The sequence below is a fragment of the Bos indicus x Bos taurus genome, unplaced genomic scaffold, assembly GCF_003369695.1.
Source record: "Bos indicus x Bos taurus breed Angus x Brahman F1 hybrid unplaced genomic scaffold, Bos_hybrid_MaternalHap_v2.0 SuperScaffold_100136, whole genome shotgun sequence".
Lineage (NCBI taxonomy): Eukaryota > Metazoa > Chordata > Mammalia > Artiodactyla > Bovidae > Bos > Bos indicus x Bos taurus.
The window spans coordinates 232014-250206 of NW_020867068.1; the positions used below are offsets into that span (position 1 = coordinate 232014).

An 18193-nucleotide genomic window follows, 5' to 3' on the forward strand; every position below is an offset into this window, starting at 1 on the left:
GTTGGACTGTGAAGAAGGCTGAGCACCGAAGAATTGATGCTTTTAAACTTTGGTGTTGGAGAAGACTCTTTACAGTCCCTTGGACTGCAAGGAGATCCAACCAGTCCATTCTGAAGGAGATCAGCCCTGGGATTTCTTTGGAAGGAATGATGCTAAAGCTGAAACTCCAGTACTTTGGCCACCTCATGTGAAGAGTTGACTCATTGGAAAAGAGTCTGATGCTGGGAGGGATTGGGGGCAGGAGGAGAAGGGGACGACAGAGGATGAGATGGCTGGATGGCATACTGACTCGATGGATGTGAGTCTGAGTGAACTCTGGGAGTTGGTGATGGACAAGGAGGCCTGGCGTGCTGCGATTCATGGGGTCGCGAAGAGTCAGACACGACTGAGTGACTGAAATGACTGACTGAGGGAGCTAAGATTCCATCTGCCTTGTGACCAAAAACAGGAACGTAAAGCAGAAACAACATCGAGTCAGTGATTCCATCCAGCCATCTCATCCTCTGTCGTGGATCATCCTGTGCATGACGTGGTCAAAATAGTGGAGTTTCAGCTTCAGCATCATTCCTTCCAAAGAAATCCCAGGGCTGATCTCCTTCAGAATGGACCGGTTGGATCTCCTTGTAGTCCAAGGGACTCTCAAGACCCAACACCACAGTTCAAAAGCATCAATTCTTCAGCGCTCAGCCTTCTTCACAGTCCAACTCTCCCATTCATACATGACCACAGGAAAAACCATAGCCTTGACTACATGGACCTTTGTTGGCAAAGTAACGTCTCTGCTTTTGAATATGCTGTCTAGGTTGGTCATAACTTTCCTTCCAAGGAGTAAGTGTCTTTTAATCTCATGGCTGCAGTCACCATCTGCAGTGATTTTGGAGCCCCCAAAAATAAAGTCTGACACTGTTTCCACTGTTTCCCCATCTATTTCCCATGAAGTGATGGGACCGGATGCCATGATCTTTGTTTTCTGAATGTTGAGCTTTAAGCCAACTTTTTCACTTTCCACTTTCACTTTCATCAAGAGGCTTTTTGGTTCCTCTTCACTTTCTGCCATAAGGGTGGTGTCATATGCATATCTGAGGTTATTGATATTTCTCCCGGCAATCTTGATTCCAGCTTGTGTTTCTTCCAGTCCAGCGTTTCTCATGATGTACTCTGCATATAAGTTAAATAAGCAGGGTGATAATATACAGTCTTGACGTACTCCTTTTCCTGTTTGGAACCAGTCTGTTGTTCCATGTCCACTTCTAACTGTTGTTTCCTGACCTGCATACAAATTTCTCAAGAGGCAGATCAGGTGGTCTGGTATTCCCATCTCTTTCAGAATTTTCCACAGTTTATTGTGATCCACAGAGTCAAAGGCTTTGGCATAGTCAATAAAGCAGAAAGAGATGTTTTTCTGGAACTCTTTTGCTTTTTCCATGATCCAGTGCATGTTGGCAATTTGATCTCTGGTTCCTCTGCCTTTTCTAAAACCAGCTTGAACATCTGGAAGTTCACGGTTCATGTATTGCTGAAGCCTGGCCTGGAGAATTTTGAGAATTACTTTACTAGTGTGTGAGATGAGTGCAATTGTGCGTTAGTTTGAGCATTCTTTGGCATTGCCTTTCTTTGGGATTGGAATGAAAACTGACCTTTTCCAGTCCTGTGGCCACTGCTGAGTTTTCCAAATTGGCTGGCATATTGAGTGCAACACTTTCACAGCATCATCTTTCAGGATTTGAAATAGCTGAACTCGAATTCCATCACCTCCACTAGCTTTGTTCATAGTGATGCTTTCTAAATCCCACTTGACTTCACATTCCAGGATGTCTGGCTCTAGGTCAGTGATCACATCATCGTGATTATCTGGGTCATGAAGTACTTGTTTGTATAGTTCTTCTGTGTATTCTTGCCATCTCTTCTTAATATCTTCTGCTTGTGTTAGGTCCATCCCATTTCTGTCCTTTATCGAGCCCATGTTTTCATGAAATGTTCCCTTGGTATCTCTAATTTTCTTGAAGAGATCTCTAGTCTTTCCCACTCTGTTTTTTTCCTCTATGTCTTTGCATTGATCACTGAGGAAAGCTTTCTTATCTCTTCTTGCTATTCTTTGGAACTCTGCATTCAGATGTTTATATCTTTTCTTTTCTCCTTTGCTTTTTGATTCTCTTCTTTTCACAGCTATTTGTAAGGCCTCCCTAGACAGCGGTTTTGCTTTTTTGCTTTTCTTTTCCGTGGGGATGGTCTTGACATAGCAACAAATTTAATAAAGACTTTAAAAAAAGTTCAGTCAGGGTCTAGTTTGTAATCAGGGTCTATTTTGTAATGAGGGTCTCCCTCTATTGTCACCTCCCTCACCTTCTCTCTAGGAAACTCCTTGAAGCAGACGAAGCTCATCAAAAACTAGGAGACTAAAATTGGAGTCTTTGCAGCAGAGGGAGTCCCTCACTTCTGAGCCCCTAACCAACATCTGCAGCTGCTTCATACTGAGCTTTAAACAGAGCCCCTAGACACTCTGTTGGCCCTAAAAATATTCTGCTAATTATCACCAACCACTGCTGATTGTCACATACTTAAAAAAAAAATTTGTTTCAGCATTTTCCATTGCAATATATGCTCTCATTTAAGTCTACACTGTCAGTCTGAAAGGATATATTTGGCAATTATGTGGGCTTACTTAGCATTATTAGATGGAAGAACATAGTTTAGTAAAGAAGAATATTTCTCCTTGTTATGACATGCCAAATATATATTTCAAAAATCAGCAAAACTTTAATGAAAACATGTTGAATGAAAAGAATGGTTTATAAAAATAGTAACTGATTGAAGCTTTATTTTGCCTGAAATCACCAAGGCCATTTGTGAACAATATTTATTTGAATATGTGAATGTGTTTTATGTGTAGTGTTCACTTTGGTTTCTACTCATTCTTCTTTCATCACCTACCAGATAAAAGCTAATAAAACTGCTCACAATGACACATACTGCAAGGGCAGATAAGGGTCAAATTAATGATCTTTTATTTTTTTTGGCACCACTCAGCTTGTTGGATCCTAATTTCCCAATCAGGGACTGAACCAGGGCCATAGCAGTGAGAGCACAGAGTTCTAACCACTGGAGCACCTGGGAATTCCCAATGATCATTTCTCAGTAGATATTATTTAAAGTACCTACCTCTAAGTAATCATATAAATAAACTAATTTTATGAATAAGTGTATAAGTGTTTATAGTGAAGGACACAGCAGTGTAGAGATTTATGGTAGTGTTAGAGGAAGCACACTGACACCGCCTACCCTGGCCGGTCACCATAGTAACTATTTGCATGAGGTCCTGGTAAGGATCACGGAACTAATAAGACACCACCAACAGGAAGAGTTCAGGAAAGGTCAAAAGGAGACTCCACATGTCTGACCGCCTCCCAGAATCCTTCTCTTTGGCATCCATCTTGGCTGAACGAGGCATGCACCACCGGGAAGCACTCTGAATCAGAATGACTGGCTAAAGACAACCCAGAAACTAACCCATCACCATAAAACCCAAGACTGAGAGCCAGATGGCAGAGCTATACTCCTGGGTTCCCTTACCCTACTGCTCTCCACCTGGGTGCCCTTTCCCAATAAAATCTCTTGCTTTGTCAGCACATGTGTCTCCTCAGACAACTCATTTCCAAGTGTTAGACAAGAGCCCACTTTCGGGCCCTGGAAGGGGTTCCTTTCTGCAACAGTAGAACATACAACCTTCATGTAAATATACACTACATTTATTGGCCCATGTATATTTTTTTTCTGAAAGTACAAATAAACCTCATTGAATAAGAGTTGGCTGGGACAACAGTCAGGAAAACATTCAATGTAACAATTTAAATGAAACATTAGTTTCAAAACTATTTTTTCATCATGGTTTAAAGATTATATTTTTCAAAATGTAATTCACTGTGTCATATTCAGTACTTATTTTTCCTTTGTTACAAACATAACACAAGGTCAGTTTAGGTGTCTTACCCAAAAATAGCCACTCTGAATCAGAGCATTTAGTGCAATAAATTGATAAGCCTTCAACATAATTGCAGACTGAAAGCTGCAGTCTTACTGGACCTTTATATATGCTGCTGGAAGAAAGACTATAAACTATGTTGAAAAGAAACCCTAACCACTAACTGAAGGTTAAAATGACCCAGAACCAAGACAAAAACTATACAAGTGATTACAAATAAGGCACACAAAGCACAATCTTTATCCTCATCATTTCTGTCCCAAAGCAAGAACCTGCCCTCCACTAAAGTATATCAAGAATATATCAGAGAAGTCAGAACAGCTCTGGTTCACCTTCTTCAACCTTCTGAAGAAAACTCTTGGAATGGAAATACCCAAGAGCAGAATGGGCTGTGTAAAAAATACTTAGCTTTTGCTTTGATTTAAAAGAGTTGGGGGGAATATCAAATATAAAAATGAGTCTATTTAACCATTAAAGATGCTGTTGATCTTTGCCAACCTGTAGGCTATAATCATAAATATTGAATTCACTTGCAGTCTCACTTCAGTTGAAAACATCTTCTTTGTGCCAATAGGATAAGGGCTTCTATGTGTAGAATATCATCCAAAGAAGTTTTGAAATTCATTTTCCAGATCCTTCCAGATAAGCAGATACTCCCTGGATACAATCTCAACATGGTGTTCTTTCTGGGAAATATACTTAACTACTTCATATTCTGAGCACAAAGGATGCACAGACTTCAGCTATCTATTTTGTTTAACGAAATTATCTAGGAAGTACTTTCATAGTTTGCTTTTTTCCTGAAATCTCGAACACAAATTGAGGAGTACCTTTCTAAGATTATACAGTATTTATCTTTGAAGGTTCCCCCTAAGACTCCAGGACTGAAGGTCTATGTCACCACTCCCCTGACTCTGGTTCCTAGGCAAGTCCTTGTTGTTATGTCCCCATTTCTGACCTGTTCGTGGTGGGGTCACTAGTGATGGGGGAGAGAGAGACCACCCTGGAAGCTGCTGTTGCTCACAGGATGACAGGGCAGAGGGAGTCAGGGAAGATGATGCAGACCTGGGTCACCTAAGTGGGGCGACTCAAAGAAACAGCACTGGGCTCCCGCTTTGCAGATTCTGAACTCAGCTTCCTAGTACTCCTAAATCAAGGTGTTGAGAAAACAACCATCACTGCTTCCTATTTGTTTGGGGAAAGAGGATTCTAAGTTTTCTGCTCTGAGACAAGTAACTTCAGGTAGCCACAGTATCAGATTTTCTCCTGCTGGATTCTGGAGTTGGGAATCTCTCTAAATTAAAAGTCCAGGCTTTTCCCCTTGGTAAGTTAAGTTTCCAGAGCCCCAGTTTTAAAATCTGTAAGATAAGGATAATCATAGAATTCCTGTGAGCAAAAAGTGGGAGATGGTAGAGAAAGAGGGTAAAACATGCTAAAGTGAAAATCACTCAGTCGTGTGCAACTCTTTGTGACCCCATGGTCACTCCAGAATACTGGAGTGAGTAGCCTTTCTCTTCAGGGCGTCTTCCCAACCCAGGGATTGAACCCAGGTGTCCCACACTGCAGGCGGATTATTTACCACCTGAGCACCAGGGAACATGTTAAAATGTGTTAGTTCAGTTCAGTCACTCAGACATGTCCAACTTTTTGCGGCCCCACAGACTGCAGCATGCCAGGCTTCCCTGTCCATCACCAACTCCCAGAGCTAAGGATTCCACAAATGTTAGGGATTATTATTAATACCTGTGTAACTTGTCAGGGCCTGCAACAAACCCTAGAGCAGCAGAAATGAGAAACAGAGGCCCTGTCCTCAGGGAGAGGAAGAAAATAGTCAAGAATATGGGGAGGGCTAAAAAAAATACCAGAGATCTTCATGGGGGACTGGAAAGTACAGGGTGGTGGTCAGGAAAGAACGTTATAGGACGGGAGCAAGAAATCAAAAGATAAAAAGGAAGTGATATCCTTTCCTCTTGTTCCTTATAGCAAAGACAGATTTTTCTGTTTTGCCTTTCCCTAAAACTCCTATTTTGCTAATCTTTTCCCCTTCACTCTTTAAATTTATATAAACAATGTGCTTTACACTATAAATAATAAGTGTAAAGAAAATCACCCCAAACCACAAAAATATAAACAGAAATTAAACAGCAAAATCAGTCCAGAATTTGTTGATCTTTTTAATTAACTAGAAGTAATATTGGAAAGGTCAGTGCCCTGATCCTTAAGGACAGTAAGAGCTGCTACTTACTGAGGATTCCTAAGAACTAGAAATGGGCCACAATTCTTTTCTTATCCAGTTATATCTTCACAACAAATCTGCGCAGCAGTAATTTCTAGAACTGGTTTAAGGACCAGGACAATGAACCTTAGAAGCTGAGTGACTTCATCAAGGCCCCATAGTCATATGAGGCAGAGCAGAAATAAAAATATGGGTCATGTTGATACTTGGTTTACACTCTTAAACACTCTATCACTGGCTGCCTCCTGAATGACTTTCTTGGACTTTTCATACATTGCAGGATCTCTTCAGATTCTCTCTCTTGAATCAACCAATACTGTGCATTGGAAATAAAAGCATATAAAGGTTCTGTGTTTACAATGGTTGGTGGATACAAAGCTTAATAATGTTTTGTAAGCAAACTCTCTGGAGTGTGTACCTAGAGCAGAACCAAATGTAGACTGGAAACTGATGGAACAAATTCAAAACCTGGTGATGTCAAGGGGTATTTAATCTTTGCTCAGATGTACTGCCAAAACATTACTTGCAGAGCCAAGAATCATCCAGTGTTATATCTTTATTTATAGAGTACTTTTATGTACACAAGCACACAACCTTTTCTTATCAAGAAGCATTAACAGGGCATATTTATAGATCCTTTCATCTATGGACATAAAAGTACCTTGCAGACATGCTAATTATTTCCAAAACTAATTTCATCTGGCCCATTTCAAAGATGGGTATAATCAAAACATAAATCTTGGGAATTTAAACTCATTTTGCTCTTCTTGTTCAGTCATGCGGTCACCACTGACTCTGCCACCCCATGGATTGCAGCATGTCAGCTTTCCCTGTCCTTGACCATCTCCCAGAATTTGCTCAAACTCATTTCCATTGAGTCTGTGATGCCATCTAACCATCTCATCCTCTGTTGTCCCCTTCTCCTCCTGTCTTCAATCTTTCCCAGCATCAGGGTCTTTTCAAATGAGTCAGCTCTTTGCAACAGATGGCCAAAGTATTGGAGTTTCAGCTTCAACATCAGTCTTTCCAATGAATATTCAGGACTGATCTCCTTTAGGATTGACTGGTTTGATTTTCTGGCTGTCCAAGGGAGTCTCAACAGTCTTCTCCACCTCCATAGTTGGAAGGAATCAGTTATACAGCACTCAGCCTTTTTTTATTGTCCAGCTCTCACATCTGTACATGACTACTGGAGAAATTAGAGCTTTGACTATACAGATCTTGGTAGACAAAGTAATGTCTCTGCTTTTTAATATGTTGTCTAGGTTAGTCATAGCTTTTCTTCCAAGGAGCAAGCTTCTTCTAATTTCATGGCTGCAGTCACCATCTGCAGTGATTTTTGAGCCCAAGAAACTAAAGTCTGTCACTGTTTCCATTGTTTCCCTATCTATTTGCTATGAAGTAATGAGACCAGATGCCATGATCTTTATTTTTTGAATTTTGTGTTTTAATCCAGCTTTTTCACTCTCCTCTTTTACTTTCACTCTTGCCTTCATCAAGAGGCTCTTTAGTTCCTCTTCTCTTTCTACCATAAGGGTGGTGTCATCTGCATATCTGAGGTTATTGATATTTCTCCCAGCAAGCTTGATTTCAGTTTGTACTTCATCCAGTCAGGCATTTCACATGATGTACTCTGCATATAAGTTAAATAAGCAGGGTGACAATATACAGCCTTGACGTACTCCGTTTCCTAAGTCTGTTGTTCCATGTCCAGTTCTAATTGTTGCTTCCTGGCCTGCATACAGGTTTCTCAGGAGGCAGGCAAGGTGGCCTGGTATTCCCATCTCAAGAATTTTCTAGTTTTTTGTGATGAACACAGTCTTTAACATCGCCAGTGAAGCAGAAGTAGATTTTTTTCTGGAATTCTTTTTTTTTTTTTTTTCTGTGATCCAATGGATGTTAGCAATTTGATCTCTGGTTACTCTGCCTTTTCTAAATCCAGCTTGGACATCTGGAAGTGCATGGTTCATGTACTGTTGAAGCCTAGCTTTAAGGGTTTTGAGCATTACTTTGCTAGCATGTGAAATGAATACAACTGTGCATTAGTTTGAACATTTCTTGGCATTGCCCTTCTTTGGGATTGGGATGAAAACTGACCTTTTCCGGTCCTGTGGCCACTGCTGAGTTTCCAAATTTTCTGGCATATTGAGTGCAATGCTTTCACAGCATCATCTTTGAGGCTTTGAAACAGCTTGGCTGGAATTCCACCACCTCCACTATTTTTTTTTTTTTCATAGTGACTCTTCCTAAGACCCACTTGACTTCACACTTCAGGATGTCTGGCTCTAGGTGAGTGATTATACAGTCACAATTATCCAGGTCATTAAGATCTTTTTTGTATAGTTATTCTGTGTTTTCTTGCCACCTTTTCTTAATATATTTTGCTTCTGTTAAGTCCATACCATTTATGTCTTTTACTGTGGGTATCTTTGCATGAAATGTTCCCTTGGTGTCTCTAATTTTCTTGAAGAGATATCTAGTCTTTCCCATTCTGTTGTTTTCCTCTATTTCTTTGCATTGTGTGCTTTAAAAGGCTCTCTTATCTCTTCTTGCTATTCTCTGGAACTCTGCATTCAAATGGGTATATCTTTCCTTTTCTCCTTTGCCTTTAGCTTCTCTTCTTTTCTCAGCTATTTGTAAGGCCTCCTCAGACAACCATTTTGCCTTTTTCTATTTCTTTTTCCTGTGTATGGTTTTGATCATCTATTTATTTCCTACTATTATCACTAAGTGATAAATCTAATAGCCAGAGAGACTCTTAAAATACAGATTTTGTGTGCTGAAAATTTCTTCCAATTTTTCCTGAATTTTTTTTTTAATTTAAATTCTGGTGAAAGTCACTCAGTCGTGTCTGACTCTTTGTGACCCCATGGACTGTACAGTCCATGGAATTCTTCAGGCCAGAATACTGGAGTGGGTAGCCTTTCCCTTCTCCAAGGGATCTTCCCAACCCAGGGATTGAACCCAGGTATCCCCCATTGCAGGCAGATTCTTTACTAGCTGAGTCACAAGAGAAGCCCTAAATTACAGTAAAATACACATAGAATTTTCTACTTAACCACTTTAAGTGTACATACAGTTCAGTGGTATTAAACACATTCTCATTGTCATAGAGCCATCATTTCTATCCAGGCACAGAATTTCTTTCATCTTGAAAAACTGAAACTCTGTACCCATTAAACAACTACTCCCCTCCCCTTCGTCCCTACAATTCCTGCTAATCCTCTTTCTTGTTTCTGTCTCCATGAATTGACTACACTAGGTACCTCATATTAGTAGAATCATACAGTATTTGTCATTTGTGACTGTTTTATTTCACTTAGCACAATGACCTCAAGGTTTTTCTGCATTGTAGCATGCCTCAAAATTTCCTTCTTTTATGAGGCTGAATAATATTCCATGAGCAAATACTGTAGTCCTGAAACTATTTCAGTGGACCTGTGCCTATGGATCTGTGATGGTGGCTTTATGAACACAGTGTCTCAAGGACACCAGGGCTGATTACCTGCATTCTCATAGTTGATGCAGAGCCAAGGATAGTGCCAAAACAGTGTATTTCATGAACCCATACGGTAGGTGACAGGTTACACCAGGGAACCCACTCCTTGGTGGACAGTTCTGGCAGAGGAATACTCAATGGCTCCTCTCCCAGTGGGAGAGCTCCGGGTCTGCCTACACTGCTGCTTAGAAACAGATATGGAGACTTCTACTCTAATAACTGGGGAGAAGACCCTTTCCCTGAGAGGACTATGAAACCACAGAGCAAAAAGGAAGCCCCACACAACATCAAGTTCAGGCTTTGGTCACCATGCCAGTCATACCCTCTATAGAGGTGATAGCCACCAGCTCACACTGAGCAAAGATGCAGCAGGCATCCACAATGGTAATAAAAACAGTCTCACACTAAAAATATTAAACTCACAAAGTCTACATAGGGACATTCCCACATAAAAACAGCCTCACAAGACACACAGTAGATAACTGTTTTCTCTTAAATTCCTAGAGTAAGAGAAATATAAGTAAAATGAAGAAGCAGAGAAGCCACTCCTAATTAAAAGATCAAGAGCAATCCCCTGAAAGAATGATGAAACAGACTTCTTCAGTCTAATACACTCTGAGTTCAAAAGAAAGAAATGAAAATTCTGAAGGAATTAAGAAAGACTATCAATAGAGATGTAGAAAACTTTAAAAGTTAACCAGAAACTAGAAAGAGAAACCAAGAAAAATTAGAAAACTTATTTTCTCAGACAAAAGCTGAGCTAAAGGCTTCCTAAAACTAAAGCTCCAATACTTTGGCCAAGTGATGCAAAGAGCTGACTCACTGGAAAAGACTGAATGCAAAATAAAAAGGGGCTGGCAGAGCATGAGATGGTTTGGTAGCATCACCAACTTAATGGACGTGAATTTGAGTAATCTCTGGGAGAGAGTAGAGGACAGAGGAGCCTCAAGGGCCACAGTCCAAGGGGTTGCCAAGAGTCTGATATGTCTTAGCAACTGAACAACAACATAGACAATAAACAGCAAATTGCAGAAGAATGAACAAATGATGTGGAAGGTAGAATAATGGAAATCACTGAATCAGAACAGCAGATTGACAAATAAAAAAATGAAAGCAATCAGAAATCCTATGGAACAATAGAAAGTGTGCCAGTCTATACATGATCGGGAGCCCAACAGGAAGATAAACAGAAATTTAGATAAAAAAGTATTTGAAGAAATTAGGGCTTAAAACTTCCCAAACCTAAAGAAGGAACCAAATATTTATGTACGGGAAGCACAGAGGGTCCCAAACTAGATGAACACAAACAAATCTACACAAAGACATATTTAAAATGGCAAAAGTTAAAGAAAGCATTATAAAGGCACCAAGAGAAAAGAGTTAATTACAAGGGAATCTCCATAAGGCTATCAGTTGATTTCTCTATAGAAATCAAGAAGTGGCAAGATACATTCAAAGTACTGTAAGGGAAAATCTGCAAGCTACGATACTGTACCAACAAAATAATCATTTAGAATAGGAGAGGTAAAAAATTTCTCAGACAAGCAAAAACTAACAGGATACAGCAATATTAAATCTATCCTAGAAGATACATTGAAAGTCTTCTCTAAATAAAAAAGCAAGAAAATTAAGAAAAGAGATCAAAATTGGAAAACAAATCAGTTAAATAATCCAGTACACAGATTGAAAAAAAAAAAAAAAAACTTTTTTGGTGAAGCAATGATAACTGCAATGAATAGCAAAAGGGTAAACATGAAGATGCAGAAAAGAACATCAAAATCACAAAATGTGCAGGAGGAAAGTAAGAAAATGTAGATTTTTCTTAGAATGTGTTTGAGCCTAATAGGACTACCAATCTAAAACAAGTGTCATTAGCTATAGGAAGAGGTTAATATACTTTCAAAACAAATCAAAAGCATAAAATAGACTCATAAAAAAAGAAGAAAGCATAAACACAATACAAAAGAAAACCATCAAATCAAAAAGGAAAAACAAAAAAGATGAAATAAAAAATTAACTGGAAAACAAGGTTTAATATAGAAATAAATACATCAGTTCAGTTCAGTTGCTCAGTCAAGTCTGACTCTTTGCGACCCCATGAATCGCAGGACGCCAGGCCTCCCTGTCCATCACCAACTCCCAGAGTTCACTCAGACTCACATCCATCGAGTCCATGATGCCATCCAGCCATCTCATCCTCTGTCGTCCCCTTCTCCTCTTGCCCCCAATCCCTCCCAGCATCAGAGTCTTTTCCAATGAGTCAACTCTTCACACGAGGTGGCCAAAGTATTGGAGTTTCAGCTTTAGCATCATTCCTTCCAAAGAAATCCCAGGGCTGATCTCCTTCAGAATGGACTGGTTGGATCTCCTTGCAGTCCAAGGGACTCTCAAGAGTCTTCTCCAACACCACAGTTCAAAAGCATCAATTCTTCGGTGCTCAGCTTTCTTCACAGTCCAACTCTCACATCCATACATGACTACTGGAAAAACCATAGCCTTGACTAGACAGACCTTTGTTGGCAAAGTAATGTCTCTGCTTTTCAATATGCTATCTAGGTTGGTCATAACTTACCTTCCAAGAAGTAAGTGTCTTTTAATTTCATGGCTGCAGTCACCATCTGCAGTGATTTTGGAGCCCCCCAAAATAAAGTCTGACACTGTTCCCACTGTTTCCCCATCTATTTCCCATGAAGTGATGGGACCAGATGCCATGATCTTTGTTTTCTGAATGTTGAGCTTTAAGCCAACTTTTTCACTCTCCACTTTCACTTTCATCAAGAGGCTTTTTAGTTCCTCTTCACTTTCTGCCATAAGGGTGGTGGCATCTGGATATCTGAGGTTATTGATATTTCTCCCGTCAAGCAACTTAGATGCCCATCAACAGATAAATGGATAAAGAAGTTGTGGTAAATATATACAATAGAATATTACTCAGCCATAAAAAAGAATGCATTAGAGTCAGTTCTGATGTGGTGGATGAACCTAGAATCTATTACACAGAGTGAAGTAAGTCCGAAAGAGAAAAATAAATATTGTATTCTAATGCATATATACAGAATCTAGAAAAATGGTACTGAACAAGTTATGTACAGGACAACAGTGGAGAAACAGACATAGAGAATAGACTTGTGGACATGAAGAGAGGAGAGGGTAAGACATATGGAAAGAGTAACATGGAAACTTACATTACCAAATGTAAAATAGATAGCCAGCAGGAATTTGCTGTATGGCTCAGGAAACTCAAACAGAGGCTCTGTATCAACCTAGAGGAGTGGGATGGAAAGGGAGATTGGTGGAGGGAAAAAAAAAAAAAACTACAAGTAGAGTTGCCATATGGTCCACCAATCCAGACAAAACTGGATATATGTCTGGGCATATATCCAGACAAAACTGTATTTCACAATATACATGCATCTCTATGTTTATAGCAGCACTATTCACAATAGCCAAGACATGGAAGCAACCTATTAATAAATGTGCATTAATAGATGAATGGATAAAGAAGATGTTATACATAGTGTGTGTGTGTGTGTGTGTGTGTGTATATATATATATATATATATATATATATATATATGTAATGAAATACTACTCAGCCATAAAAAGAATGAAATAATGCAATTTTCATGAACATTGCTGGACCTAGCTGTTGCTGCTAAGTCGCTTCTGTGCAACTCCTGGAGTCCGACTTGTGCAACCCCATAGACAGCAGCCCACCAGGCTCTGCCATCCCTGGGATTCTCCAGGCAAGAACACTGGAGTGGGTTGCCATTGCCTTCTCCATTGTGTGAAAGTGAAAAGTTAAAGTGAAGTCGCTCAGTCGTGTCCGACTTGTTGCGACCCCATGGACTGCAGCCTACCAGGCTCCTCCATCCATGGGACTAGAGACTACCATAATAGATGAAATGTCAGAAAGACAAACATCATATGATATCATTTACATGTGAAATTTAAAATATGACACAAATGAACTTATCTATAAAACAGAAACAGACTCATAGACACAGAGAATAGACTTGTGGTTGCCACAGGAATGTAGTAGTGGGGGAGGGATGGACTGACAATGTGAGATTCACAGATTAAAACTATTATGTATAAAGTGTATAGACAACAAAGTCCTACTGTTGCACAAGGAAGTATATTTAATATCCTGTAATAAAGAATCACCAGAAAAAACATCTACTTCTTTATTGACTATGTGTGGATCACAACAAACTATAAAATTCCTAAAGAGATGGGAATACCAGACCATGTTACCTGCTTTCTGAGAAACCCATATGTAGGTCCAGAAGCAACAGTTAGAACTGGACATGTAAAAAAAGACTGGTTCTAAATCAGAAAAGGAGTATACCAAGGCTGTGTTTTGTTACTCTGTTTAACTTATATGCAGAGTATATCATGAGAAACACTGGACTGGAAGAAACACAAGCTGGAATAAAGATTACCAGGAGAAATATCAATAACCTCAGATATGCAGATGACACCACCCTTACGGCAGAAAGTGAAGATAAACTACAGAGCCTCTTGATGAAAGTGAAAGAGGAGAGTGAAAAAGTTGGCTTAAAGCTCAGCATTCAGAAAACTAAGATCATGGCATCTGGTCCCTCACTTCATGGCAAATAGATGGGGAAACAATGGAAACAGTGACAGACTTTATTTTCTTGGGTTCCAAAATCACTGCAGATGGTTACTGCAGCCATGAAATTAAAACTCTTACTCCTTGGAAGAAAAGCTATGACTAACCTAGACAGCATATTAAAAAGCAGAGACATTACTTTGCCAATAAAGGTCCATGTAGTCAAAGCTATGGTTTTTCCAGTAGTCGTGTCTGAATGTGAGAGTTGGACTATAAAGAAAGCTGAGCACTAAAGAATTGATGCTTTTGAACTGTGGTGTTGTAGAAGATTCTTGAGAGTCCCTTGGACTGAGAGGAGATCAAACCAGTCAATCCTAAAGGAGATCAAACCTGAATGTTCATTGGAAGGACTGATGCTGAAGCTGAAACTCCAATACTCTGGCCACCTGATGCGAACAGCTAACTCATGGGAAAATACCTTGATGCTGGAAAAGATTGAAGGCAGGAAGAGAGGGGGATGACAGAAGATAAAATGGTTGGATAGCATCACCAACTCGATAGATATGAGTTTGAGCAAGCTCCGGGAGTAGGTGATGGACAGGGAAGCCTGGCGTGCTGCAGTCCATGGGGTCACAAAGAGTCAGACATGACTGAGCAACTGAACTGAACAGAAAACTGAAACAAATTATAATGGAAAAGAATATTAAAAAGTGTGTGTGTATATATATATATTTATATATATATATCAACTAAATCAACTGAATCACTTTGCTGTACACCAGAAACTAACACAACATTGTACATTAACCATATTTCAATATAAAATATATATTTTTAAATCTGGTATGTGATGAGAATATCTGTTGAAAATACCTGCTGCTAAAAATATACTCTATTGGGGGGAAAAGGATCAACACTTTTATCCAATTTGAAAACAACAAAAAAATCAAATTAAAATCATTTAAACTTGCTGCCTTACATAAAAAGAACATGTGAGAATGCTCTGATGTGCATACCTGTAGTATGATTGACATTTTCTTCCTTAAATTGTGAAGTCCAGCTAATTCTATCCGACACTGATCAACCCAAAGTAAGCCTTCAGGTTCTGACAATCGAAAAACTGCAGAAAAAACAGAACTTTTTCCAGCTCCTGTTCTTCCCACAATACCAACCTGTAATGAGATTCAGAAGGGATTAAGAATTAACAACATGTAACAAACCTAGGAGAAACCCTACCAGTTGAGGAAGAATTTTTAAAGTTCTATGTAGAATGTAGTCTAAACATTTCTCAGTCATGGCAACTGTTGAAATTTGGGGCCAGATAATTCATTATTGGGGGATAATTAATTATAATTGGTTTTGTCTGGACATATGCCCCAATCCTGTATATTGTAGGATTTTCAGTAGTATCTCGGACTCTAACCACTGGAAACCAGAATTATTCTCCACATTGTGGCAACCAAAAATGCCAGATATTTACAAATGTGGCCTAGTTGAGACTCCATGGTTCAAAGAGTTAATAATAACAAAATCAACCTATAGGCAGTGAAAAGCCAGCAGTCTCCTAAGTGATCCATAAAAATTAAGTTTAAATTATCTTTATTCCTAACGTCTGGGTATTTCTATGTTGAGAATTATGTGGATAATTCTACAGCATTGTCAACAAGTCAGAAGTGTTGTACACAAACAACTATTCATTTGCTGAGGGTTCTATTATTTGAGAGGAATTTTTTTGGAAGAAAAACTAAATCACTTATGTTCTGTCTTTGAAGGAAATATCTTACAATTGTAAAACACAGGTCTCACTGTCTTAATGTGCAGCAGCCAATAGGCAAATTTGACATAATGAGATTAACAATACAATTAACATTTGCTATTTATATGGAGCCTTTCATCTCAGCACTTCAAAAGGGATTTTAAAAACCAGTTGATACCTACAAGGAGAAGGCCATGACACCCAACTCCAGTACTCTTGCCTGGAAAATCCCATGGACGGAGGAGCCTGGTAGGCCGCAGTCCATGAGGTCGCTAAGAGTCGCACACAACTGAGTGAATTCACTTTGACTTTTCATTTTCATACATTGGAGAAGGAAATGGCAACCCACTCCAGTATTCTTGCCTGGAGAGTCCCAGGGATGGGGGAGCCTGGTGGGCTGCCATCTAGGGGTCGCACAGAGTCGAATACGACTGAAATGACTTAGCAGCAGCAGTAGCAGCAGATACCTACAATCACATCTTAGAAAGACACATGTGAAGTATCAGTCTATTTATCAAAACCAAAGCAAAGAGAAATTAAGTGAATTCACAGTATATTCAAAGATCAACATAAAGCAAAGACAGAAAAGCCTGGCAGGCTACAGTCCATGAGGTTGCAAAGAATTGAAAGCAGGTATAAGAGATAAAGAAAGCAGGTAAAATGCTGGTGAGGAATGACACTGTGTTGCAAAAGCTAGCTTTTAGCTGACTGCATTCAAACATGTATGCAGAAGCTGGCTTTTTTTTTTTTTTTTTTTTTAACCCAATCAGTTTGCCCAACTGATGATTTCTGGTGGAAGCTTACCAAGAGATAATTTCATTTTTGTTTAAGAATCTGGAATCAGTGAGGGATGTAAGACATGCTTTCAATCATTTTTAAATTAATTCAGTAAATTTTAAATACTCAAGCCTTTAAACAGAAAAGTTAGACGTTTCTGAGGAGAGATTATATCTGTCCTCAGACTGAAAGACATGCTTTCAATCATTTGTAAATTAATTCAGTAAATTTTAAAAACTAAAGCCTTTAAACAGAGATGTTAGACCTTTCTGAGGACACAATATCACATATAAACTGTAAAATCAATAATGACATTATAAAAAGAATTTATCTTTATAGAGATTAAATATAAGAGTCAGACACAATTGAGGGATTAACAAACACACAAATAAGAAAAGGGGTTTCAGTTGATTTATTTTGGTAGCCATTTTGTACCTTATGGTAAACTGTAGTTTATGTAACCTAAATGGGTCATTCTCTACATACAAGTAGGTTTTAATGTGTATATATGTGACTTATATGTTCCGTGTATAGGCAGACTTCAAAGATATTGTAGATTTGGTTCCAGACCACCTCAATAAAGTGAACATCAGAAAATAAGATGAGTCATACAAATATTTTTGTTACTCTGTGCATATTAAAGTTATGTTTATACTATAATGTAGTTTACTAACTTTCCAATAGCATTATGTCTCAAAAACAATGTATTGATGCATACCTTAATTTTCAAATACTTTATTGCTAAAAAGTGCTACATTCAATAGGCCAGCAAATTTGGAAAACGCATCAGTGGTCACAGGACTGGAAAAAATCAGTTTTCATTCCAAATCCAAAGAAAAGCAATGCCAAAGAATGCTCAAACTATCGCACAACTGTACTCATCTCACACATTAGTAAAGTAATGCTCAAAATTCTCCAAGCCAGACTTCAACAGTACATAAACCACAAAATTAAGATGCTCAAGCTGCTTTTTGAAAAGGCAGAAGAACCAGAGATCAAATTGCCAACATTAGTTGGATCACTGAAAAAGCAAGAGAGTTCCAGAAAAATATCCAGTTCTGCTTTATTGACTATGCCAAAGCCTTTGACTGTGTGAATCACAACAAACTGTGGAAAATTCCTAAAGAGATGGGAATACCAGACCACCTGACCTGCCTCCTGAGAAATCTGCATGCAGGTCAGGAAGCAACTGTTAGAACTGAACTGAACGTGGAACAACAGACTTGTTCCAAATCAGGAAAACTGTATGTCAAGGCTGTATATTGTTACCCTGCTTATTTAACTTATATGCAGAGTACATCATGAGAGATGCTGGGCTGGAAGAAGCACAAGCTGGAATCAAGATTGCCGGGAGAAATATCAATATCCTC

The 18193-nt window shown here is 39.0% G+C and overlaps 1 protein-coding gene across 1 annotated transcript in view; it reads right to left on the reverse strand.

Annotated features, from left to right (window-relative positions):
• The window catches only part of LOC113888446 (multidrug resistance-associated protein 4-like), a 392537-nt gene that overhangs the window by 44159 nt on the left and 330185 nt on the right, over window positions 1-18193 (reverse strand). Inside the window, 1 exon segment of the mRNA XM_027535574.1 lies at window positions 15307-15462. Within this exon segment, the coding sequence (XP_027391375.1) occupies window positions 15307-15462 (156 nt within the window).